The 27,015-nt window shown below is 40.9% G+C and overlaps 1 protein-coding gene across 4 annotated transcripts in view; it reads left to right on the top strand.

Annotated features, from left to right (window-relative positions):
- The window catches only part of LOC101529675 (cysteine-rich motor neuron 1 protein), a 187,479-nt gene that overhangs the window by 32,800 nt on the left and 127,664 nt on the right, over window positions 1-27,015 (top strand). For all 4 annotated transcript variants that reach the window (XM_004582731.2, XM_058668082.1, XM_058668084.1 and 1 more), the window contains exon 2: window positions 9,200-9,373. In XM_004582731.2, the coding sequence (XP_004582788.2) occupies window positions 9,200-9,373 (174 nt within the window). The remainder of the gene's footprint in view (window positions 1-9,199; window positions 9,374-27,015) is intronic.

Genomic DNA, 27,015 nt, shown 5'->3' with positions numbered 1-27,015 from the left:
GTGTCTCAATGGATAGTTTTCACCAGTAGGCCAAATGCTCCTCTCTTTCCTAGCATGTTGAATTCTTAGCACCTTGTTCAGTTTTGTGTGTGTGCATAGTCGGTACCAGTATTGAGAAATGCATGAAAAGATGCTTGAATACATTTACATTCCGTAGTCCATCTTTGGTTGTCCTCGTTGCATTGCTAAGCTGTCTTATGGAAGTTATAGGAATGGGTCATCATCATCAATGAATGTTTTACTGTAAATGATAAATATAGTAAACTGGATCAGTACTGCTCATTTTTTCAAGAAATTCCTCCCCTGGAGATTTTACAAATCAGTGTTACTGCTTGTTGAGTGTTTAGAAGTTTGCACTATTTTAATAATCTTTCAGTGCATATCTGTGCACATTTTAGCATTTCTGTTTTAGAGTCTCAAGTTCTATATACTCTATGGTTATGTAGACGTAAGATAATTTCATTCTGTGGAAATGCATATAAAGCACGTTTTGGAACCTGAATCATTTCTACTGATAACCATAAATTTACCCTTCCTGCTCTGTGCTGATTGCAGCACAAGAGGAGAGGGAAAGAGAAGTACCAGCTTTTGGAACATTGGCCTTAAACTTGCAGCAGGGAGCTCGCTGCCTTAGATTTCCCCTCAAGCAGAACTGAATGCCTGATAACAACCGGCCAGGAGCCGGGGGAGTTAAGAGCAGCAATTTTACATTACGCTGGAGTTTCTAGGTTGGCATGGAAAGAGATACCAGTATTAGCTATTTGCATCTTACTGTAGCCACAGGGATATGTGAACAGCTGAGGAATTAATTTGATATATATTCCCAGAAGCTTCTCCTCTGCCAACAGAATCCCATTACTGTGAGCTGCAGAGTGTGTACTGTGAATTTGTTTCTTGCTTTTTAATATCTGCTGAAGCATATTTCTGGTAAGTGGATTGCCCCGTAATGGGGTGCATCTATCCTGTGGGTTTGGAATAAACTCCATTGACCTAAACAGGTACAAGGTAGAAAAGGTAAGGCTCTGAGTATACAAATGCCTTCCACTTTCAGAAAGGCAGAATTCAAGTGAACTACATGGCACTTTTAATAGCAAGTATAGTCATAAACATGCCTGCGTGTTCTACTCCGTGTTAGTAATGTGTCAGGTATCAACTAGCAGAGAGAAAGATTTTGGGGGGCAGAAGGACTGAGTGTAGGACAAGGCTAGCATCTGCATGATGGGTTGGTTCCTGGAGCACCTGGGCCTGGAGGGGCTAGCGTGTCCCTGGGGCTTATTGGGGGTCACCCCAACTAAACCATAGCACCCACTGGTATGTATGAGAACCAGGTTTTTGGTGGGTGGGCTGGCTGGTTGGGCTGCAGCACTCATTGATCAGTTTGTGTGAGATAAGGAACTAGGCCAGAACTGACTAGGCATCCACTAGCTGCTTCCACTGGTATGTTTGTTGGCTGATGCAGGTGACCGGACTTGACCCTGCTTTGGAATTCCCCAACTAGACTGCTAGACTGAGACTCCGGGCACAGGGAAAATCTCAGGTGTATCTCAGACCTTGATCTAGGTACACCAGCAGGATGTTTTCTTTAGCATAGCGTTCTCAATATGTGGGCTGCAGACCCCTTAGTGTATTATGAGGGACTCTGAAGTTCTTTCAGATACTGAATGAGGTCAAAACTGTTTCTATAACAAAATTTCATTTGCTTTTTCTCTGTGCCAACCTTGCAAATGATGGTGCATTTGTTACACAAATGATGGTGGATGAAATTACTAGCATCTTAGTAGAGTACCAAACTGTGCTGATAAGTGATTGTTTGGACCACTTTGTACTTGCAGTAAAGAAAGAAAGAAAAAAAATATTTCCTTGAAGGATTCCCTTGATTGAAAGTAGTACCAGTTATTAATTTTATTACATCTCCATCCTGGATCCCCTATCTTCTTACGGTTTTGTGGGATGCAGTTGGAAGTAGTCATAACGGAGTTGTGCTGTGTGCTGGCATACAGTGCTTATCTCAAGGAAAAGAACTGTTTCTCAGGATGTCTTTGAAACATCCACATGCACATGTCAGGTCAGCAGATGCGTGTGCCTGGCTCTTGAGTGTAGTATTCCCTCAGGTGAATGTAATAGAAGATGTACAAATTTGGACTCACACCTCAGATTATTAGATCACTCTCACTTTATGTTTATCATCTGATTTGTTACCTTGCAAAAGTTATAAACTGAAACATTATTTGCATGGACACCTCAATTGTCTGGCCTCCCATGCTACCCTGTACAGAGTACCAGGAGGATACCCGCCTGAATATAAATAAAAGCCCATGGCTTGGTTTTTAGCTCGCTTTTCCCCTGAGCAATCCGAGGAGACACTAGGAACTGTCGAGAATCAAGACCTTGTTTCCTTGTTTATGGATTGTTATATGGGTTTATGAAGAGAAAGCTTTGAAAACAGAATTTGCTAGGTAAATATAAAATCTAGAATGCTCTAAAAGCAGAATCTTTTTTAATGCCAATGCAATGCAGAGTTTTTAAAACCATCCTAAACTGCAGAACTGAAATCTGAGGCACTTATGGTGCCAAGCACTTCTGATGATGGATGGATACTCAACTTAGCCCGAGTTCAGATTTGCTCAGATTTGATTTGTGTAATCACATTTTATTAAATTTTAACTTTCAATACCATTGATTTTTCTGCTAAATTGATTTAAAATATTGTGTAATATAAAACCATAAAAGCATTTGCCTCAAAAAACATAATTGCACTCGACCCTGATATTTGTTACAAGCCTGTTTGCCCAGAAAAGGAGGGAAAAAAAACATGGATGAGAAGAGGGCAGAGAATAAAAAGTTATCAGTCAAAAGCATGCAAGACATGGTTGGCTTCAGAGTCCTAGACGTTTGCTGTCTAGCCTAATGTCCGGGACATCTTTGAGGGAACTGTCGACCTTGCCAGTGTGTCTGCAGGTGCAGCTTGGTGCTGTGACCAGGGAGCTTATGTGGAGAAGGAGCAGAAGAGAATGGAGTCGGGAAGGTCAGCAGCGCAGCTGCCTTCCACATTTAAGGGAGATGGCCTTCTGGTAGGGAGTCGAGAGAAAATCATCTGGCAGTGAAAACAAATTGGCTGTGAGATTGGCTTCATGGAAAGACTGTGATGCCAGTCAGGTGGTAAGAGGTTGAAAGTCTCAGATTGGAGCTTGGAAAGAAATCCATGAGAGATGTTGAGTGAGAAAAACATTTCTGCAAGATGTGTGCTTCTCTGCCTCCCTCCATCTGTCTTAAGAGAATGAACTCCCACCTGCTGGTTCACTCCCCCCAATGTGCTCAGTGACTGGAGCTGGGATGGGTTGGGAGCAAGGAACTCTGTTTGCCATGTGCATGGCAAAGACCCAATCACTTGAACCATCACCTGCTGCCTCTTAGAATCTCCGTTAGCAGGAAGCTGGAATTGTAGCTGCAGCTGTAGCGTGAACCCAGAACCCGGACTATCAAATGTGTGGTACAGGCATCCAAGCACCCACCCTTCATTATACATATAAGCTTCCAAAATGGAAATGGAAGGAAGGCATTTAGCAGTTAACGTACCACTGAGGACACCCACATTCCATATTGGATGCCTTGTTCATTTCCTACCTCCTGTGCTTCCTGTCCAGTTTCTTGTACATTTACACCCTTAAAGATAAGGGCTGATTGCTTAGATACTTGGCCCTGCCACCTATAGAGAGGACCCAGAGAAGTTCCAGTCTGCTGGTTTTGAGTTCGTCCGAACTTAACTATTGTGGGCATTTAGGCAGTGATAAAAGATCTATCTAGTTGTCTCTGACTTTCAAGTAAAATACAGATAGTATTTGAATCACTTAAACATGCTGTTTATCTTTAAATAGCTTTCTTGCTACATTAAATACATTTGCTTCAAAAATAAGCTTTTTGCTAGGAAAAATGAAACAGCTGCATTGACTGTACCATCATAAGGTTATTGAACACTGTGCAGAGATTTAAAGTTGGGTGAGGCTAAGCTGCTGCTGTTGAGGAAGGTTGGCTCACATGAACCAGTCTTTGGAGGCCAGAGGTCTGTGTACCAGTTTGCAGGAACATGGGGGCTGGAGAAGCTCATTGTCTTGGAAGTTGGAGACGATGTCTCAGACGAGATAACGCGTGAGCCTGGTGATGGAGACGCAAAGTAGGAATTGTGGGCAGGAGAAACTGCATAAGCAAAGCACGGAAGCAATTACTGCAGATTCCTGGCTAGAACCTCAGCATGTTTAGAGCATAAGGATCTGCCAGCCATGGTGGAGAGATGATTTTAGAAGAGTGAGCCAACCATGTTTTGAAGAACGTTATATTTGACATGAGCAAGTCTGAATTTCTTCCTGTTGACAGAACCATTGAGCACATTTTTTAAAAAGCTTCATTTATTTTTTAGCCTGGAGTGATAACCTAGTGGCTAAATCCTCGCCTTGCGTATGCTGGGATCCCATATGGGAGCTGGTTTGTGTCGCAGCTGCTGCTTGTGGTCTGGGAAAGCAGTCGAGTTTGGCCTAAAGCCTTGGGTCCCTACACCTTCGTGGGAGACCTGTAGGTGGGCTCCTGGCTTTGGATCAGCTCGGCTCAGCTCAGTTCTGGCTGTTGTTGCCACTTGGAGAATAAACCAGCAGACGTAATATCTTTCTGTCTCTCTCTGTAGATCTGCCTTTCCAATAAAAATAAATCTTAGAAATGACTAATGTGTCACTGAAGAAATGAAAAAGGAAATCAGGAACCTTCTTGAAGAAACTGATGCTACTGTATGATCTATGAGTCAGTGGAAAATTAGAAAAAAAACTGTTCTGAAGAAATGAAAATAAAAACAAAAACATCAAAATTCATGAGCTATAGTTTCCGCTGATCTTTGTTGGTGAGATATATCTCTAGGCAACAAATAGATGGGTTTTGTATTTTTAATACAGTCTACTAGTCTATGACATTTGATTGATAAGTTTAAGCCATTTACATTCAGGGTTAATATAAATAGGTGGTAATTTGGTTCTGTCATTTTAGGAATGAATTGTTCATTGATTTAGTCTTCTGTTGTCATTTTACTGGGATGTTCTTCACCTTTGCCTTTTAGTGGGTGCTATTCCTCTTCTCTGTCAAGAGAACATCAAAGTATCATTTGTAGGGCAAGTTTAGAAGAGGCATATTCTTTTAACTTTACTGTGGAATTTTATTTCATTTTCAAAGACAAAGGAAATATTTACTGGGTACGTTATTCTAGGTTGACAATTTTTACTTTTAGAATCTTTGAATATGTTGCTCCATTCTCTTCTGGCCTGTAGATTTTCCAGTGCGAGGTCAGCTGTGAATTTAATTGCCATTCCTCTAAATGTCAGTTGATTTTTTTTTCATGTGCACATTTAAGGATCCTTTCCTTATATTTCATTGAAAAGAGCTTGGTTATCATATTTCTTGGTGAAGATTGCTTTTGGTCAACCCTGTTGGTGGTTCTCTGCCCCTCCTGGATGTTGTTTCCCAATCCTTTCTCCAGATTAGGGAAAATTTCCTTTATTTCATTAAATACATTTGCAAACTCCGCTTCTCTTTCTGCGCCTTCTGGGACTCCCATAACTTATATTTGTCCTTTTAATGGTGTCTTTCAATTCTTGAATACTATTTCTTAGCTTGATCCAGCTCTGCTTCTAGCTTTTTGTTTCCCCATGGTGAGCAATAAATATCTTCCAATTCTGAGATTCTTTCTTCTGCCTCCTTCATTGTACTATGGAGACTTTCCATTGAATTTTTATTTGCTCTGTTGCATCCTTCATTCCCAATAATTCAGCTTGATTTTGTTTCAGTATTTCCTAAATGACATATTCCTTAAATTCCTGATTGTACTTCTTATTGTTGATCAGAAGCTTTATATCAAGTGTTTTGAATTCTGTATCCCCCATTTTCTCCACGTATTCTTCAGTCAGCTCTGAGGTTGGCAAAAGCTTTTGCTCCTGTGCAGGAGAGTCTTCAGTAATATTCATTGTGCCTCTTCTTTTGCTCTTGATCATTGTACTTTTCGTTATCAGATTCTTCACCTTGGGGCAGGTTCCCAAGCTATATCACACATAGGTCTGCAATTTTATTTTACTTACTGTGGTTAGTACACAGTTCTTTGTTTGCAGTTACTTGTGCCACTCCCTCCAGTGAGTTTCAGATCTACACTCTTGAGTTAGACTTCCACCATGGTCTCCGTAATCCTAGCTCCTGGTTTAGCACTCTACATTCTGTGATCCTGTGCTGTTGTTGCACAGTTGTCTGTACAATGTTTCTCCCACATCTGTTCATGCAGTTCCGGGATTAGGGAGACACCAAGTATCCTGAATAGCTGGGTTGCTGGTGGTGCTAATCTTGGTGGAACCTGATGACCATTAGGTCTGAGGGCTCTATAGATCTGTGTTGACATGTATGATTCCCAAGTTGGTATTTTCCCTGTGGGCTCAGTGCAGTGCACTGCACTGAGTTCATTGAGTTTGCTCCCAGCTCAGCACATGTGCAGCTCACTGTTGTCCTTGTAGCCTCAAAGCATTTGCCACACTGTACAAAATGGCACCAGGGATGTGCCACTTGTGGAGTGTTGATATGCTGGCTGCCAGGTTTGGGGGCTACCAGCACCAATTTTGGGTGGAATCTGTAGGATGCAACGTTGTTGCAATTCACTGAGGTAGAAATGAGCTTAGTGCATGCATAGTCCTGTCCCATAGCCTTTGCCTCTCTACACAAGATGGTGCCCAATTCGACTCTACTGTGGGTTTGGACGTAAAATCTACCTTGTTCCCACACCACCTGTTTGGGACCTACTGCTCAGTCTCTGCTCCTGGTCAAATCAGAGAAGCTAGCAGGACGGGCAGTTCTTTGGGTTCACCTCCTGAGTTCCTGCTGAACTCTCATTCTCACCTGGTTGCTATTGGAGTTTCAGCTGCCTGTGTGGTTCAAATCACTGCTCGCTGAATGCCACTGGGGTGTCTGGTCACTGCAACACTACATTGTTGTGTCCGCTACTTTCCTGTGTCTATCAATCTCCACGTACCCCTCTACTGTTGTTCTGTCATCTCCTATTTTCTGGAATGTCCCCTCTGTGCTTCACCCTGGCTAATGTTTCTCCATCTGTTTAAATGTGTCCTCACCCTATTCCACTCTCTTGATTCTGACTCCACATACTTTCAAAAGCAGTAATAAATATTTTCATTCTGGAATATGAAGAAGAACTGTAGTTTTTCAACGGTTTGAATGTTACTTGAATTTCTTGATGGTGTTCTGGTTCCTAGGGTTAAACTTGCCTTGAGTTACAAATTTGTATACAGTGTCATCAAAAACTTTTTGTTTTATTTATCTATTGGAAAGTCAGAGCAGAGGAAAGAGAAAAAGTTTGTTTCCTTCCATGGATTCGGTCCCCAAATGGCCACAATAGCTGGAGCTGGGCTGATATGGAGCCAGGAGCTTCTTCAAAATCTGCTGCATGGGTAGGCTTAGGGACTCGAGCACTTAGACTGCCTTCTACCGTGTTCCCAGATGTATTGGCAGGGAGCTGGATCAGAGAGAAGCCAGAATGAACCAGTGCTGATATGGTATGCTAGCACTCCAGGCTGTGGCTTTACCCGCTCTGCCACAGCTCTGGCTGCACCAAAAACTTGACTAATTCCACTGAATGTAGGACAGTAATACTAGAAGCATGTAGTCACCAATTAAACATCATGTCATCATTTAAACGTAGAGAAAAGTTAAATAAGAGGTCAGTGACATAGTTTATAATAGAAGACAACACGTTTACCATTACAATATATTGCTTCAATATATTCTTTGTGGATTTTTCTTTCCAAGTATTTTAGTAATTTTGCTGTTGCCTTGAAGACATGAATATACCTTTTTGTGTATATATTCGTTATACATATTTATATATATTTCAACATATATAAGTACAAAACATAGGCCAAATAGGAAATCAGATTTTAAGACAGATAAATTGTTTCTCTTTAAGCTTTGAGTTCCAAAGATAAACATTTTATTCTGAGCTGAGGCTTTGATCAAGTGTAAATGGGCATGATCCCCTGAAATCAAAACACAGGAGGTTCTATTTACTCTCTTAGAAGAATTGCCCTGAAGTTCTTTGTATTGCAAATGCTTTGTATTCTTCTGAAAACTCTTTAAGAAAATTATTTACAAGAAAGCCCTGTAAAAATTAGGTATCTGTTTACACTGTCTTCTGTAAAAATGTTTTTTATGCCATTTTATATGCATGTTAATGTATGCAACAGATTTAGATTTCTTAAATTCAGAGACCTTTAGAAATTATTCAAGATGTGCTCTGAAGCATATATTTGCATTGTTTTGTAAGCAGAACCCAGTGTATAAGTATCTAATCAAAACAACAACAACAAAAAAATGTTGAAGGAGGGGGGCATGTAATGTCCCTAGAGAAAGTCTGCTTTCCTACAAGAGGCAAGGCGTTCAACTAGAACGAATGTTCTTCAGAATGGAGCTCATCTTGGAGGTTTCTGGCGTGTTTGTTGCATTTGTCTGAGGTGGATCCCACAAATGCTGATTCTACAAGCCATGTTTTTTATTGGAGGCTTCCACATCCCATGACCAGGACCTAAGTTGGTCTTGGCTTCAGAAAGTGATGACTTCACCAGGCTGTTGCTCTTGGTTTCGCTGATACTGCTGATTTGGGCTGGGAGCAGTTGTAGATGCTAGCAGTCCATTCTGAGATGGTTGAAGGGACTCTGGCAGGTCTCGTTCTTGATGCTTCTGGTGCTGTTTTTGGATGTTTTCATTTAGCTGCCTTGTTATATTAAGTCGAAAGGTTGTTTTAAACCGGAAGTACATGTCAACTGAGTAAAATTTTAATTGAAAGATAATTTTATAGACTGATAATTGTAAATCTAATTGAATGTGGAGAAATCTAGGAATCTTATGACTATAATATTCTTATATAAAATGTTTATTTTATATAAAAATGTAAGAAAATCACAAAACATTTGTTTATAATAATCACAGATGTTTGACTCTTTAATGTCATTCTGTATGGCTGTATTCTCAGCCTTCTGTTATTGAAGGAGGTTGGGTTCATTTATCTGTAAAATTTCAGCCCAGCTTCCTTCCATTTATAGAGTGGAAGCTGACTGTTTTTGCTTTCAAATAGGCTGTTAAACAAAGTTACAAATGGTTGTTAATTTTTTTGCAGATGAGAACTGGGATGATGATCAGCTGCTGGGTTTTGAGCCATGCAATGAAAACCTTATCTCTGGCTGCAATATAATTAATGGGAAATGTGAATGTGATACCATTCGGACCTGCAACAATCCTTTTGAGTTTCCAAGGAAGGATATGTGCCTTTCAGCTTTAAAGAGGATTGAAGGTAAGCATTGACTTTCATGAAGTATCCGGTCATCAGCCTTAACTGCAGGTGACTTAAGCAGTGATCCTATGTGAGCTTCCAAAAGTGAAGGGAGTGCTACTGAGCTTGGTAGCCTTTGTAGCCCCAACTCAGTTGCATGAAGTTTGCCAGGTGCTGATGTGTATGTGTGTGTTTCCTGGAAGCTGTGGAGTCGTAATGCTCTGGTCATCTGAGCAGGGTCACCTGTATCAGCCTGCCCAGGCACCTCTGCCTCATAGGTAACTTCCGGAGTGCTGTGCTTGAGATCAGCATCTGTTGTAACCAACTCCATTCTGCTTGACTTACCATAGAATGGGCTCCCCGAGGAGAGGTTGCTACATAGAAGTAGAGTTCATCTGGCAAGAAAAGGTCTCTGTTTAGAAGAGATGGGGGAATCCAGCCATGCTGGTGGCGACAACGGAGGACTTAGGTTGGTTTTTTAGGGACAGGAATGCTTAAATGTAGACATACCTAATGAGACACTTCACATTTAGAGAGTGGTCAGACATTGTGTTCCATAGCAAGATAGTTGTATTCATATTGCTCATAACTTTGGTACATCCATGCACACAATCTAGAAGGAGGATTGACAGCCTGGAGATATGATTCATGACCATGGTAAACTTTTACCTAAGAGTAGTAGCCCGTTTGGTGCTGTGTCTCCCAGCCACAGTCGAAGGGGTGAAGCTTGCACTTGGTACCTCAGCCCTGCCCCCAACCAGCTTTAAACCCTTTTCCTCAGTTTCTTCTGGGAAAGAAAAGTGCTGGAAGAGACATGTTTAATTATGCACTTATCTCTAATGTGATTATGGTTTGGGCAGTGGGTGTTGTGGCACAGCAGGTAAGATGATGTGTTGGTATGCCTGCTTTCTATATTACGGTGAGCCCCAGCCCCACTTCTGATCCAGCTTCCTGCTAGCGTGCAACTTGGGAAGGCACCGTATGATGGCTCAAGTACTTTGGTTCCTGCCTCCCCTGTGGGAGTCCTGGATAGAGTTTCAGGCTCCTGGCTTTCGTCTGGCCCAGCACCAGCTCTTACAGGCATTTGGGGAGTGAACGAGGGTTGATCTCTCCCTCTCCCTTTCCTGTTCTCTTCCCTCTACCCCTCCTTTCTCCTCCCCTCTCCCACTGTCTTCCCCTCCTACTCTTTTAAATCAAGCTAAAAAATGGTGTTAGAAGTAAAGTTAGTAATATAGTTTGGAATACCAAGGATTTGCAAAGGCCAAAAATTGAGTTCCTAAGGGAAGTAGAACAGCACTGAAGCTTCTGAAATGTATTGTGTCCAACTTGTATTAAAACATAATAAAGAATGAGATATTCTCAATGACCTGTAGATTAACATTTCTCTTTATATTACCCAGACTGCTAAATCATCAAGAGAGTGTATAGTTGAAAATAGTAAAAATAAATAAGTTTTGGAGGGCTGTAGGTACTATCTTATCCAGTCCTTGAATTTAAACACTTGGGATTTGTTTCAGTGTAACTGCTGAGTAGCAGACCTAGAACTTCTCCGCCAAGTGTTCTTCCAGTCACATCATGAATTTAGACAGTGCAGTTGCCTAACTCAGTTCTATCACCTGGTCACACTTTGTTCAACACTTCCCACAACCCCCTTGCCCTGCCAGGTAAGAGTGTTTTGTCAGCTTTGGAAATAGAAACATTTAAGGGTGTAGATGTTTGCTCATGTGTTTATTTAAGTAGGGAAAAAAAAAAAACCTAATTTGATTACTCATACATATTTAAATCCACAGTATATAAAAGAAGCAATTTAAAATTTGTAGTTTTGCCATTCTTATGAAACTGTTTTTATTGTGATGTTTCAAATGCCTCAGTAAGACTGTCTTTTGTCGTCATACAAGCTATCCTCATACATACCAGGCGACCTGCACTCAAGCGCCACCTCTCCACTGCTGGCCAAGTTTGAGATGTAGCAGATCTAAGTTTGATGCTTTTACAGGTAGTTTATTTCCCACACTCAATACCTACCCACACAAAATTGGGTTGGTTATATTTATAATTAGTTAGGAATATATTTCTGATGTTCACAACACGAAGAGTAACTTCATCTGTTTTTAAAGCAATTCTGAAAAGCTGTTTGCAAGATTCAGCACTTCCAATTGTGAGATCGTTTCCCACAGGAATAATTATTGTATCTAATTAAATTTCTTTACTTTTTTCTTTTAAAGATTTATTCTGTCAGATGCTCTCTGTATAATCTACAAAGTAAACTGCACTGAGGTCATATGAGGTGGATGTATCTTCTGTGGTGCTTTGTTATTCAACGTGAAGCACTCTGCAATATGTGAGATGTTGCAAGCAGTTAGGATTAGAGCACTTCTATTTTCTGAGCCCCAGGTTTGAAGAAAAACCCATATATATGTCAGGTATTTACTGCCTGGGAGAATTAATGGAAAGATAGTGTGTAGTGCATATAATTGCCATTAATAGCCACAGAAATTCAATCATTGAAATTTCATACAGTTCAGAGTCAAAGTATGTCCTGGAGTTGCATGATAAGAAGGGGTAGAGCCTAAATAATTTAGACTTTGCATAATGATGGATTTCAGAAATGAGAATAACATGGACAAAAGAATCTAGTGTGAAAGTAAGAATACATAAGATATTGTGAAACTGGAAAGTGGTCTAATAGAGCAAGGTTTTGTGTCTATAGATAACAAAAAAGACGGGAGTCAGGATGGGGCTGGATTATGTGACATCTTAAACATTGTGCAGGGAGCACAAGCCTGGTCATAGGAGCTATGAGTAGTCATTGCAGCTTTATGAGCAGAGAGAGGCAGAGCGTAGTGAAACCAGCTTTATACAGACTAGGGTTTAGGGGACTGCAGAATGAATTAGCACAGATGCTACAGCCAGTGGGCTCATTGCAGAGCTGTTTCCATTATTTAAAGATGATGCCACAGGAGACCAGGCTACGGGGGAAGCATGAGGAAGTGTGGATATGTAGCGTCTTGATAGAAGGACCTACAATTAACAGAGGGTTGAAAATTTTAAAGATGGTTTAAGGGTTTCTAACCTGAAATAGAGTGAATAGTACAAGTAATAGAAAAGCCAACGTAGGTGTTACAGCACAGTGAGTTTAATTGCCACTGGGATGCCTACATTTCGTATCCCAGTGCTGATTGGAGTCAGGGCTCATCCACTTCTGAACCAGTTTCCTACTAATACACATCAAAGCAGAAGTCGATGACCCAAGTGGATCCAGCCGCCCACATGGATAATTCAGTTGGAGTTGGGGCTCCTGTCTTTTGTGGGCATTTGAATAGTGGAAGAGCAGATGGAAGATATCTCTCTCTCCCTTTCTGTGAGTTTGCCTTTCAGATAGAAAAATATTTTTAAAAAATCATAGGAAAATACTGTGATAAAATTGAACAAAAAAAAAATGAGACAATTTTTTAGAGGCTGTAAGGCCAAGAGGGCTTCCAGCACGTGAGAGCTAATACAGTGTATCTGAATGGTAATAAGAATGATCTGGGGAAAAAAGTGGTCACCGAAGCAAAGTCTTTGAGGAATACTGGGAGCAAAATTGTTGCCGTTTACAAGGTCATTATCTGACAGATGGAAGAAAGGGTATTGAATAATTGAGGGTGGGGAATAAAAATGTAAAATAGGACATCTTGAAAGAAAAGCACAAGTGCATTAATGAGAGAAATATAATAGGATCATTTACTGGTGCTAATAGTTTACTTAGGATTCATGGTTGTTTCTCTATCAGGAAGGATCGAAAGCAGCGATATGGTCAGAGGAGGTGAGATCCTGTTGGGGCTCAAGAATAGAGAAGGAGGTTACTAAGGAAGTGAGAAAGAATTGTCAATTTGTGCTGATGTAATAAGCACTAAGAGTGGCCCTGGGTAGTGGGTTGGCTGAAGAGGAGTAAAGAGCAGAGAGCCTAGAGGTCAGATAGGAATGCCAGAGGGAGTTGCCCCTGTGAGTGAGAAGGATGTATCATGAACAGTGGAGGGGATACTGTGGTTAAGTTTAGGAACTGCATGCAGCTGGTGAGGTAATCTCATCACATTTCAGTAAATGCAGTCTTGAAGAGGTAAAAAGGGAAAATGATATGAGAGTGACAGTATAAACTTTGAAGACTTACGGGATGTGGGAGATAAAGCCACTCTTACTTGAGAGGGCTTCAAGGGAAAGAGTAGGCGGGAGTTTCCAGGATCCCGCTAGAATGGAAATGTGAAGTCAACATCCAGAGAGGAGGATGAGCCAGACCGTGGGATCTGGAAAGCACCCAGAAGGGTTGGGAAGGGAGGGCTTTGCAGGGAGTGACTGCAGAGCCAGGTGGAGGTTAGAGTCCGGTAATGATGGTGTCACTTGAGGCTTGCTTCTGGTGATCTCTGGGAGGGTAATTCTGGCTTAACCCAGAATTTGGGCCAGTTTACAATCCTAAGGTATGTGGTATGATTGGGAGGGTGAGAAGAATCGTATTTTTGGCAGAATATGATGAGAAATCATGGGTTCCATTTCTGTTGAAAATGAGCTATAGGTATGATGGTAGCATTTTTTTAAGTGTCCTAACAGGACATTTCTGTCGCATTTATAAATTTATGGAGAATGATGGCAATTTCCATATATTTAAGGCTTATTTATTAAATATGATTAAATAGAAGCACTAGGTCCTTGATTTTTGCTTTCTGTTTTATTTCCTAAAAATATATGAATGTATCACCATAACTTCAGTTTGATTGTAGAGGACTAGAGTACTAGGTAAGAGTCAGCCATGAGTTTGCACAGAACACTTTGTCGCTGTGATCTGTGAGGACCAAGGAAGTCTGGCAAAGAGAATGGCCGTGTCATCTCACTGTGTCCTTAACCAAGCTCGCGATTCTGTACCATTGTGCAGATTCATCAGCAGTTTGGTATGTAGTATCCTGAGCATCACAAAAGTGACCCAGCTAGCAATAGCAAGAACTGGTGTGTGCAACTGTCACAAGGGTGTTCTGGAAGGGTCAATCAACATAGCAGTCATAAAGTCAGTGTTGAAGACTTCCATATGAAATAAGTACAGAGACTTACATTCGAAATCAGTCGAACTTATAAATTTACACAGGATTCTAAGTTTGGGATGCAAGGCTTTAAAAATGATTGTAATTCAGAATGGTCCTAACAAATTGAACTATTCAGAAGCATGAAACAGTGTGACTTTCAGGGAAGGATACAAAACACTCTGGAAGACATTCATCTGTTTATTGGATCCAGAATTATTTAAGTGCCAAAAAGATGCTAGGCACCGTTTCTTGTTGCTGCGGATCTGCTTCTTACGGAGCTGACATTCAGAGCAGGAGGAATGACAGTAAATACATAAAGGAATGAGCAAATATTACACAGCATGATAAAAGCTGTTAAAGGGTTAGGATGCTGTGAAAGACTTAATGGGGACATTGCGTTGTGTGGAGATGTCAGGAGAGTGTTCTGTGAGGAAAGGGCGTGTGAGCTGAACCAGTGTCCGGGTGATCTGAGGGACAATCTAAGTGGAGGGGGACTGAAACTATAAAGTCTAGAAGGTAAAACCAGATGTATTATGTGGAAGAACCAGCAGGAGAGGCAAGAAGGGCAGTGTGACAGAGAAGGAGGGCAAGGGGAGAGACAGGAGACAACAGCAGACACTGGGCCAGGCACTTCTGGGTCTTCCACATGAGTGGCAGGGACCCAGGCACTTGGGCCATCTTCCACTACTTTTCCAAACCATTAGCAGGAAGCTGGATCAGAAGTGGAGCAGCCGGTACACAAACTGGCAGCAGCATTGCAGGCAGTATTTTAACTTGCTACTCCACAACACCAGTTCTTAGTAATTTTTAGTGTTACTAGCTAACCTCTAAATAGCATTGCTACTTGCATAGCTACCCTATTGAGGATTACAAACAGATCCTGAGAGCGAAGTCAGACCTTTCCATGAAGAATAAAACTTCACTAGGTGGGAAATTATAAAGAAACCAAAGAAATAGCCCAATTTGCTAGTGAGAATGTTATCATAGAGCAGTTGATCATAAAGCAGAAGCTAGCTGAATTGCTGTCAGGATGGGTTCCATGAAATGTGTTCTTAAATGTGCTTTTAACGTGTTGCTGCATCACATGTCCTACGAGTTGTTGGTGTGGTGATTAAGTGAAACGTAGTGCTGTTTGAGCTGTAAAATTAGCAATTTTGCAGAAGGAAGAGGATAATGAAAACTTTAGAAATCCCTCCTCTTCAGCCAAACACATAGAAATGCTGTGACATGCCTCTCATTTTGGACTGTATCAAGTTATTTTTTTCTCTAAGATATTTCAGTGAAAGATTGGACAATCAAAAATGTGATTTGATATATCACCATGTTATACAAAGTGGACAAGGAAGAATTGTTCATCATTCAAAGATGAATACATAACAGAAGACTCTGGAAAGGAACAGAATGAGTCTAGCTCTACGAAGCGTAAGGGTTGGTGCGACAGCAGAAGGCGAGGCTCAGAAGGTAGATTGACAGAGGGTACTGGGAAGGGGGAAGTTAGGGCAAGTTCTGGTGACCGACTGGCGTTGGAGGAGGAGGAAGGGGAAGACGCCTAGATTGGAAGAAGGTCGAGAGAGGGGCATGATTGTCAACCCCAGTGCTTGGAAAAAAGGATGATGTCAGGTTAGATGTTTAGAAGACTGATGGTCAGTATAAGCAGCAGTATCATTTACTAAAATGGAAACTACCAGAAGACCAGCTGGGTGGGAGGTTGGGTGAGGTAGATGTTGAGTTTGTTTTTGTTGTGATTGAGGTATCTATGGAAAGTTAAGGGTCAGATGAGAGTTGGGGATCTGGGACTGCGATCTGAACTGCAGATAAGGACTTGTGAGTCAGCTCCCAAGGAGTGTACTTGAGTGCATCACATGGGACAGGGATGCATGTCCGGGGGACGATTAATGTGACAGGAATGTGGATCGCGGAAGGGGGAAACAACTGGCAGTGTTAGCACACCAGAAGTGAGAATAAAGGCCCCGTGTGATCAGCCAGGAAAACAAAATCTAAGGAGTAGTACAGTTATTGACACCCATGGGAGATACATATACATACACACACGTGTATATATACACGTAATGTATGATTTTAATGGTCAATTAATTAACTCATTTTACTGCCTTTTTCATAAAAGCCTTTAGAAGTGTTGGTACATGTGTTGATCAGACTTCCCTCTCAGATGAGAGTGGGTGAGCAGTGAGGGACATCAAGACAGGGTTATGGTCAGAGACTCAGTCTGGAGGAGGGCGGTCTCCAGCATTCTGTCTTGCTGCTGAGCCTTTCAAAGTCAGACTGCTTTAGTTATTGCTTCATTTATTAGCCTACCCGTGGATTCATTCAGAAAGAGCATGTTGAGCACATGCTGTGTGCTACTACCCCTGAGGAAACACCAATTTGAAACATTGGTTTGTTTTAAAGACCAATCTCTACATAGATAATAAAGATACAGGAGCATAAACTGTAGCATTAAGAGTTTATGCTTAGTATTTAGTGAGATTTGATACATGTCTGTATTTTAAGCATTCTACCATTTTATGTTGAATATATACCCCTAGGCAGGAACTGGAGATTAGACACAATGAGAAAGAATTTGATTATCTATAGTCTTATATGTGCTGCTTAAAACAAAAGGAATTTTGATTTTTCTCTTGTATGGCTCTGTTCTCTGAAGCTAAACTAATTTTGACACAAAGACAAATGGCTTCTGTTTCACAGACTTTTCCCTTTCAGTTTTTAACAACCTAGATAACAGTTGCCTCAGAGCGTTAACTTTTAATTATGCTGTGTTCCACATTTACTGTTTCAGTTCTGCCTAAGGAAATGTGAACATCATAAGTTTTTTACTCCAGTTTTGCACATTTCACTTATTTCACCTTTTTTTTTCACACAAGCAGCGTGTAAGTGCTGGATTTCATTCTTGGTTGTTACCTTTTTCTTGGTCTGTGGCTGACAGAACAACCTGTGCTATGTATGGCTTAATGAAATACTCTCTCGATGCCATCTGTAGGGTTTGTCAGTAAATAAAAAAATCAGGATTTAGTAAGAAATCATGTACTCTATGCTTTTATTCATCAAACTGTTCCTCAAACGGTCTGTGTGTGTTCCCATACATGGTAGGGATTAATGCTTATAAAAAAAAATCTCAAAAAAATGTAATCCTGCCCCAGGAGACGCTGATCTTGCCATTTTTGTACGCACTTTGAGCAGCAAAACTGGTGGGTTTTTGTGCTAACACTTCCTGGGGCCGAGAGAGGAATTTGTTGTGTGTGTATGAGAGAACATCGTATATGGATTGTTGTTGTGTGTGTATGAGAGAACATCATATATGGATTGCTTTTGATTTCTATTCCTATTTCCACTGTTTTTTTAAACAAAGCATGCGTTATAAATTGCTTTGCTTCAAATATCAATACTTAGTAATACTTTCATTATGGATGTTACTCTTTTTTTTTTTTTAAACAAATATTAAAACTTGGTGGAGGGAGTTCATTTTACATGTATAGAACTGTGTGGCAGAGGACAAAACAAACCCTGAGACGTTGGTGCCTGGTACAATCCCCCATCTTTAACAGAGTTGATCCTTAATGTAAGTTTACCATTTGGTCTTTGCTAAACTTTAGAAATATGTCGAAAATCTACATCTATGATCTTTTTGCAATTATATTGAATTCCTATGCATAATCTCCTTAAATCTTTCGTAATTACTCTTTACTATGGTAGAAATGATCCATTGAAATCATGAATTCAAGGGATCAGATATACTGAGATAGCACTTCTGCATTCTGTGAGGTTATGGTGTGGTGACGTTAGAATGCTGTGCTTACAACTGGTTACTACTTTATTCTTTGGAAGGGAAAATAGAAATGGGGTAGGTACTGTACATTTTATGAGGCTTTTGAAGCATAGAGGAAAACATTTGAGGAAAGCTTTTGGCCATTCCAAAGTGCTGTTAATTGACTCATCGATAGTAGAATACACATACTTAACTATCAAGCTACCCCTTCCCTCCCAACCCTAAATAATCTCCCAAACTCTGACTCTTCTTTATTCTGAAACCAGGCAGTTCATATACGGGGACCACACCATCTCTTCCCCCTGATTTCTCATGCATTATGTATGTACAGATTTCTAATCTGTAAGTTAGGTGCTTCGTTATTTACTCAGCAGATTCTATTTTTCCTAGCTTGGTTGTGCTTGTGAGTGTCTTGTTAAAAGCTCATACAAATTGTGTAAAATTCTTGCTATAGAGGACTCCAATTAATATTGCTTATCAAATTTAGGAACCCAGATGCTTTCTTTAATGAAAAACATCTTCCAGATAGTTCAGGCAAGTTATAACCATCAGGACCCAAGTGATTTGTCCTCTAGCTACCCAAGTAGGACACTAAGGCTGTAACAGTGCAACTTTAAAAGTATATTGCTGGGGCCCAGCACAGTGGCCTAGTGGCTAAACTCCCTATGGGTGCCCATATGGGCGCCGGTTCTAATCCTGGCAGCCCCACTTCCCGTCCAGCTCCCTGCTTGTGGCCTGGGAAAGCAGTTGAGGACAGCAGAAAGCCTTGGGATCATGCACTTGCGTGGGAGACATGGAGGAAGTTCCTGGTTCCTGGCTTCAGATTGATGCAGCACCAGCTGTGGCGATCACTTGGGGAGTGAATCATCGGACAGAAGATCTTCCTGTGTCTCCTCCTCTCTGTGTATCTGACTTTGCAATAAAAATAAATGAATCTTTTAAAAAGTGTATTGCTGTCCTGCTGTCTTTGCAAAGACAATTGCAAATTGATCGCTTGGCCTTCCTGTCGTGTAGTATATACAACTATGTACATGTGTGTGCTCACATGTATATATTTATCCATGCTCAAATCTATGAAATGATTTTAAAAATTAAATATTCCATTTTAGGTAGCCACAATGTCATAGGGGAACAAGGTGCAAAGTTGTGTTTGTTTTCATAGTATTCATTTTTTTAAAAGTTGAGATTAATACATTAGTAATTTAAAATTTTATAGATACAAAATCTTAGAAGGACTGTTCTTAAAATCATGTTTTAAATAATTGCTGTTTTGCTGTCTTGATAACTGATACAAGGAAAACAAAAAGGCTACCAAATGACGGAAACCAGTTTCAAATAACTGGGAAGTGAAAACAGGAAATTCAAGGAACTTGGCCCAAGACCAGTTGGAGAGGAGTTCTGGCTGAATAATTATACCTGCATTTTTAAGTGTTGGAAGTCCTACAGTGACCTTCTGGTTGGGATTCTTGTGCTCATGAAAAAGGTGTGTGTATGTATGTTATAAACCCCTGTTGCCAAGATGGTCAGGAAAGAGGCCTTTGTAACTTCCACCAGGATTACAAAATATATATATATATATGAGCGTGAAAACAAGTTTTCATTTCATCCATTCACTATATATATAGAGAAGCAGTTTTATGAGCCATTCATTGATTTTCCTTCTTGTCTTTGTTTAACCCATTAATTCTGCACCTTCAAGCCATGGCTTCTGTCTTGAGATGTGCCCGATCCAAACATTGTCTGACCTAATCATCACCACCACAGCTACAAGAGTACTGGGTATTGTAGGGGAAGTTTTTGCTGCAACTGTGTGCTTTAATGAAATAAAAATTGAGTAAAGATTAAATACCATGTCATTAATACACATTTTTAAGAAAGTATCTAAAGGCAGAAGGCTAGACAGAGGTCTTCCATCTGCTGGTTCACTCCCCAGCTGGTTGCAATGGCTAGAGCTTAACTGATCCAGAGCCAGGAGTGAGAAGCTTCCTCTGTATCTTCATGTGGGTATAGAGGCCTAAGGATATGATTCATTCTCCACTAGTACCCCGTGCCATAAGCAGGGAGCTGGACTGGAACTGAAGTAGCCTGACCACTTACTGCTACTTACATGGGATGCTGGTACCCTGGTACTAGACCTCTTATTATACATCATTCAAAAAAAGATTTATTTTTATTTGAAAGGTAGATTTTACAGAGAAATATCTTCCATCCATTGGCTCACTCCTCAAATGGCCATGATGGCTGGAAATGAACCTATCTGAAGCCAGGAGCCAAGAGCTTCTTTCTGGGGTCCCACATGGAGGTAGGTTCCCAAGGACTTGGGCTATCCTCCATTGCATTCCCAGGCCGTAAGCAGGAACTGGATGGGAAGTAAAACAACTAGGACATGAAGCAGTGCCCATTTAGGATGCATGCTTGAAGGTGGAGGATTAATGAGTTGAGCCATTGTGCTGGTTTCCTTAATAGTTTTAAAAAGATATTTATTCCTTTTAAAGGACAAAAGTTTTTAAATGACGTATTTAGCCAGTAGTGTCCTTTAACTTACAACTTTTTTTTTTTCCCATTTACCAGGGAAGCATTAGAGATGTTGGTTGCTCTGATGGCTGCCTATGGGTTTTCTTGCTGGATAGCCCTGAGCATCCTCACATGCGTCTGCAGTACCTGTCTCTGCTTAGACATCCTCTGCTATTCCCAGAGCGTCCCTCAGAGGTGCTGAGTTGCTGCCTGGCCCAGCTGTGTCCTGCTGAGCCCTGGCCCCAACAAAGGCTTTTCCCAACACAAGCAAAGAATCTGGAATCCCAGCCCAGGAGGCCTTCTGAGCCTCTGCCAAGAAGAACTGTGGGTGGAGACCACTCCCCACAGCAGGGTTCAGTTCTCCAAGAGGAACTGGCACTGTCCCATCTGTGTCCCCTGGGATCTCCCCTTCCTGCAGAGTGGAGCTGCTGCTCAGGCCAGTGTGTTGCAGTCAGCCAGGGGGCGTACATGGCTGCGGGATGTTGTTCCTGAGCTTGTCTGACACTGGTGTCCCAGGCCATTCAGACCTCATTAACCATTGAATTCAGTATTCCAGTACCATAGGCTGGGATTGTGGGCAGCTTAAGCATATTAGGTAGTCGATATTTTCTCTGTTTATGGGGAAGAAAGAAACCAAAAGGTTCAACAAAGAGGAAATTGAAGAACAAGGTTGGGAGCATAGTCTACTTGCAAACCAGGAATTGGCTGTCAGGTAAAAACTGGCCATTACACGTTTTTACAATTTTAGCAATGTAGGTAAGTGTTTGCAGTAGATGACTACATTTTTTGCTGCTTTGTCAGCATTGTATATTTACTAGTATCTTAAAAGATCCTTTCAGATGTAAAACTATGCTGAGTAGCATTTTAGTATTTTAAACAGTAGTGGGAGCAGAATTGAAGCCGTGTAATCAGAAAGCTACAGTTAGTTCAACGGTACCACTGTGACACTATGTGAAAATGGCCACATCTGTATCTTTTTTTTTTTTTTTTTGCTATGGCTACCACCTTCTGTTCTTGTCATTTTCTCACACCTCAGAACACATCATCATCTTTCTCTACCATCAGCACCCATAATTTGGGAAAACATTTAAATTGCTTTTCATTATTGATTGGTTGACATTGTAGAATGCTATCTCAGCCAGCACTCAGTTTTTACACCCTTTCTGGTTTGTGAAGTTGTAATGAAAGGTGTTCAGTCCAGAAACAGGGATCACCATGGTCAGTCCTGACCCTGCTCAAATCACTGAGGGTGGGTGCACCTGCAGTTGGCCTGCTGCGCAGGGACACTTCAGATGAGCAAGGGAAGGACCTTGCCCTAAGAAGTCTCAGGGGAGAGACGAGGACACAGAAGCCAACGGGAGCAGAGCAACTGCAGCCAACCTGGCTGAACAGAAAGTTACATGGAGCCAAAGTTAACTCACCTGAAAGTTGTTTTGTGATTCGTAGATGTTTGGTTTCTAAAACCTGTGCCTCTACCAGCTTGGTGAACTGTTTAACTCTTCTCAAGGAAGGTGTTTCACAGCACTGAAATTCAGTATTCAGACTTATTTTGGAATTTAGACCTGTTCTAATAAGATTTGACTCATTCCCCAGTTCGCACTGGCCTTCTCTAAACAACTGCCCTGGGGTGTTTGAGTAATTTATTTTGAAGCCTTTGAGACCGTTCTTTGGATTCTGCACCTTGTCTCAGAACCGTGGATTCATATCAATTGTTCCTTGTAAGCTCGTGGTATTCTTTTTTGTAGGGTGTCTTCCTGCTTTTGATTTGCAGTCTCTATTGCAAAGTGTTTTTTGCATCAGGAGGAAATGACAGCAGTAAGTGGTGCCTGTAAAGTTGGAAGAGGGAAGGGATTAACACAAGATGAATTAATGTTTGTGTGGGTTTTTAAGGGACTGGAATGTTCTTCTAAGTCAAGGATGTGTTTTTTGTTTCTGGCTGACAACTTCCTAGTTTTCCTGCACTCCATTATTCTTTTTTCTGTCACTGGGATTTTTTTTTTTCAATTTCCCAAAAGCAAGTGAAGTGCTTTCTTCTTATCAGTGGCCTTTCTTTTCCTGTTCCGATAGCAAAAGAACAATACAGGAATTTAATACTGTTCAAAACTGATACTTACTTTTCTTAATAGATCCATGTTTATCTGTAGATAAAACTCAAGTTTTGTAGCAGTAGAGGAAAGCTTTTTGTCCAAAAATGAACTAATGATGTCATGCGTGCTTATCAAGATATTTGATTTGTTTTTGCTTTTTCTGTTCCCTTCCTTTCACTTGGTTTGGGAAACGGAAGATTTTTTTTTTTTTCATTCCAATTGTGTCTCCATGTTCTGTTAAGGTTAAAGTGCTAAAAATTAGAAAGCCAGGGAAGAAGAGGTGGAAGGGTGCTTAGAGGTGTCTAAACCTCATTCTGATCTTGTTCATGCACTTGCATCTTGCTAAGGTTTGTTATTTACTGCTCCTTCTGCTTCGCAAAACAAAGTGCAGGCCGACTCCAGGAGCTCTTGTAAATATGTCAGAGGTGTGTTTGTGCAGCGGCGGGCCTGGGAGAACGCTGGCTTCAGGGTTGCCATGCCATTTGCTTCCTGCCAGAGAGGAGGAACACTAACAGGAGCTGCTGGACAGTATCTTTGAGCTCTTGAAGAGGCTGAAGCCTGTCCCATAATGCTCCCGCCGTGCCCTCAGAGGACCTTGCTTAGTCTCTTTTCTTAAGCAAGAAACAAAATCTTGTATTTTCAGTTGGGTCTCAACCAAATCAAACTGGGAGACTAGTGGGGTTTGAAAAAACTGCCTGAACACCTTGCATGTAACATCTCAAGTGATAGTATCTTTGTGGCAGTAGAAAAAAAGCATAATAGTGTTCCGTTTAAAGGCTCTCCATGCCCTTGAGCATTCTGATTGTTCACCACTGTGGAGCCATCTGAATGCTCTCTGAATGACAGCCAACTTATTTCTGTTCCGTCAGGGATTTGTCAAAGTTATGCTGTGATGTTACCCCTCACTGCAATATGGAATTCCCAGAACATAATCTGTGTATTCTTTCCTGCCTGTTGGCCTGACTTTGTGTCTGCCTGAGTTGCAGCCATTATATTCTTGTCCTGTAGGGTCTCTTGGATATGTCAGGGATAAACAAACTTTTTTAGACAGAGTTCATCCCATACGGATTTATAATAGTATGTTCATGGGCACAGGAAATATCTGTTTCCTGTGAAAATAGATGTCATATTTGCATTTGTGTACTTTATGTGCCAAAAGAACAGAGTACATACATATGTCCTATGTTCACATATCTGTGTATGCAACTAAGAAGTGTACACATATGGTGCTATAATACATGATCACTTACTCTGTATGTGGGTGTCTGCATTTGCTCTGTTCTGATACAGGCATTCAGTTTTCTGGCTCTGAATTTGCTTAAAATTTTGCTCTTTTTTGAGGGTGGAAATTAAACACCATATACAGCAGTGATTCTTTTTGAGGAGTTGGTGTATGCACTTTGTAAACAGGCTGTGGAGGACAAGCTATGACTCTTCTGATAAATATTATTCAGACTCTTTCCACTTTCATTTCCCTTATCACCATAATAACCACACCCATCTTTGCTATGAAACTGTGTTGTCTATCTGCTTCCTACACACCAGGGAAGCTGACCTTAATGAGTAGCAAAGGAAATCAGAGATAAAGTTGAAGAATTATCTTACTTTGTTGACATTTCTAAACGAAGAAGTTGGAAAATGTGGCTCCCTCTGGGTAGACAGGAGCCACCATGGATCGTGATTAGATGGTATGTCTGTTGAACAAGCGGATTCCCAAGAGAACCATTAAAGGCATTCCTGTAAATAACCTAGAATTCAGGTAAACTAGAGGGTGGCTCTTAATGGACAGACAGGTCACTTCCATTTTCTACGCATGCAGAGTGGTGGAACTGAAGGTAGAGATCACCACAGATGGTGATCCGTCGCAACCCAGGCAAACCCAGGTGTGGGAGATGCGTCTCTATTTGGCCACCCAAAGCTCAGTAGCAGGACTTGGCTGCATTTTACTGCTGTCTCTATTGATTTGAAATCTTTGCCATGTATTACATTTGCGTTATTGTTTAGTCCAGAGGGAATTCTAAGTAATCGCATAGTAACTTTGATGTTTCCTGCAATTTGTTATTGGTCTGCTTCTAGGTCATATTAACCTTTCCACCAAACTTTTATCTCTTTCTCTTTAAAAAAATGCCTTTGTTTTAAATGTCTTAAACTTTGAGAGTCATATCACTTGTTATCCATTTACTCACCATTATGTAACATGATTGATCTTGTCATATTTCCCAGGGGTTGATGTACTGTTTTTTTTTTTTTATCAGAAAAACATTTCAGGTCTTCATAAATCTTATGTGAAGTGCCTCCTAAGAAGATAAATAAAATTATTATATATCATGTTATTTACTGTTATCTGTAGCACCAGAAATAAGCGAATATCTCCAGAGAAAAAGGCTATAAAAGCTAGTGCACACATAGACACATTGAAGGATTAGGAGGTAGTAAATGTGAAATGGGCTTAAGAATGACTTTATTTAGCCACTGGCATTTTGGGAGGAACTCAGGCTGTCAGGAAAATGAACCAATCTGTATTATAAAAAGCATAAGAAATTTAAATAAATCATGTTTGCAAGCACTACCAGAATTTTCCTTGAATGCTGCTGAATAAATTCCACTTGTTAAATGTCAGTTAACTGTGTGTCACTGGCAAGCATAAACTGTCAGGGCCACAAAAATACCCAACTTACAGCTTTAAGCTTTTTAAGCCTTTGAATGTTCTTTTGACCTTCAGCTAAAGGACATAGTCACATAGCAGAGGAAATGCCTCAGATTCTAGCATCTGGGTTTGTTTCTTTATACTCTTTTGGCACAGTTACAACAGTCGGACTTTAATTTTTTCCACGGCACAGTCAACATGGTCTTCTCACACAAGTGGCAAAGGACAGTTGTGAATCCAAAAGCAATGTTTTTGCCCTGTGCTGTGTGGTAGGGCCCAGTTGAATGGTTTTTTTGTTTCACAGGGTACACAGGATCAAAACACAAATAAACAGAATCCCACACAGATGCAAATTTCGTATAAAATTAGATACTTACACACATGCATAGAAGTATATTTTTATATACTCAAAATGTAATGCAGTCAATGATGTATTGAATCTTTGCCTCTATGTTCAGTTGATTTCAGCCAGCTATAGTTTTGGTATCCTCATCTGAATTGTCAGCTGCTTGAAGATGTTTCCCCAAGAGTTGTTTTTCTGTATCTGAGAACACAAGATAATTAAAGTCCTTGCAAAAAATGTATTATTTTGACAAAGATTCCTTATTTTGGCTCTGTTGATTAGTTCAGCCATATTTATCATTTGTCACTAATAAAAGGTCACTTGAAACTTGGAGAATGAAGGGAATGAGATCTGATTTTCCAGTCATTAAAGTTGTGCTATCAAATGATTATCCTGAAAGTTCTTACACTTGTCCTGTACACTTGTGTTGGAAAGACTGATCATCTACACAGATGCCTATGTGGTTGTTTCTTTTTCAATAATTCAGCAGATATTTGTGGGGCACTTGCTCTGTTCGAGATTCTGTGCAATATTCAGAGAGGCTTCCAATCACTCCTGAGCTTTGTCTCCTAGGGCATAAAGGTGTAGGAAAGTTTCCGGGGCTGGAGACTGAAAGGTTTAGTATGGTTGTGTTGGGATGAACGAGCGATGTGGAGTGTGGTACAGGAGAGGAAGAAGGAACTCGGTGATAGACTTTGGGGTTCAGAGTTTGTATCTGAGGCTTAGTATGTTGGGAATACCTGGTGGGGTTTTCAGTTTCCAAAGGAGGTGGCAGTTCATTTTTATGAGGATCAGATCTGTTTGTTCTGTAGAGATGGGTTTGCCATGTAAGACTTGTGTGAAATCTATGGGATTAGTTAGGACATGGAGGTGGAAGAATGATCCATTATCAGGCAAGGCTGCTAGCAATAGAGTTGTAGTGAAGGGTGTAGGATCTGTGTATTAAAGTACAGTTTATTTTTTTAAATATTTTATTATTGGAAAGCCGGATATACAGAGAGGAGGAGAGACAGAGGAAGATCTTCCATCCGATGTTTCACTCCCCAAGTGAGCCGCAACGGGCTGGTGCTGCGCCAATCCAAAGCCGGGAACCAGGAACCTCCTCCAGGTCTCCCATGTGGGTGCAGGATCCCAAAGCTTTGGGCTGCCCTCGACTGCTTTCCCAGGCTACAAGCAGGGAGCTGGATGGGAAGTGGAGCTGCCAGGATTAGAACTGGCGCCCATATGGCATCCCGGT

The sequence above is a fragment of the Ochotona princeps genome, chromosome 8 (genome assembly GCF_030435755.1).
Source record: "Ochotona princeps isolate mOchPri1 chromosome 8, mOchPri1.hap1, whole genome shotgun sequence".
NCBI classification, from domain to species: Eukaryota; Metazoa; Chordata; class Mammalia; order Lagomorpha; family Ochotonidae; genus Ochotona; species Ochotona princeps.
The sequence above is the reverse complement of the archived record's forward strand: the minus strand, read 5'-3'. Positions and strand labels throughout refer to the sequence as shown.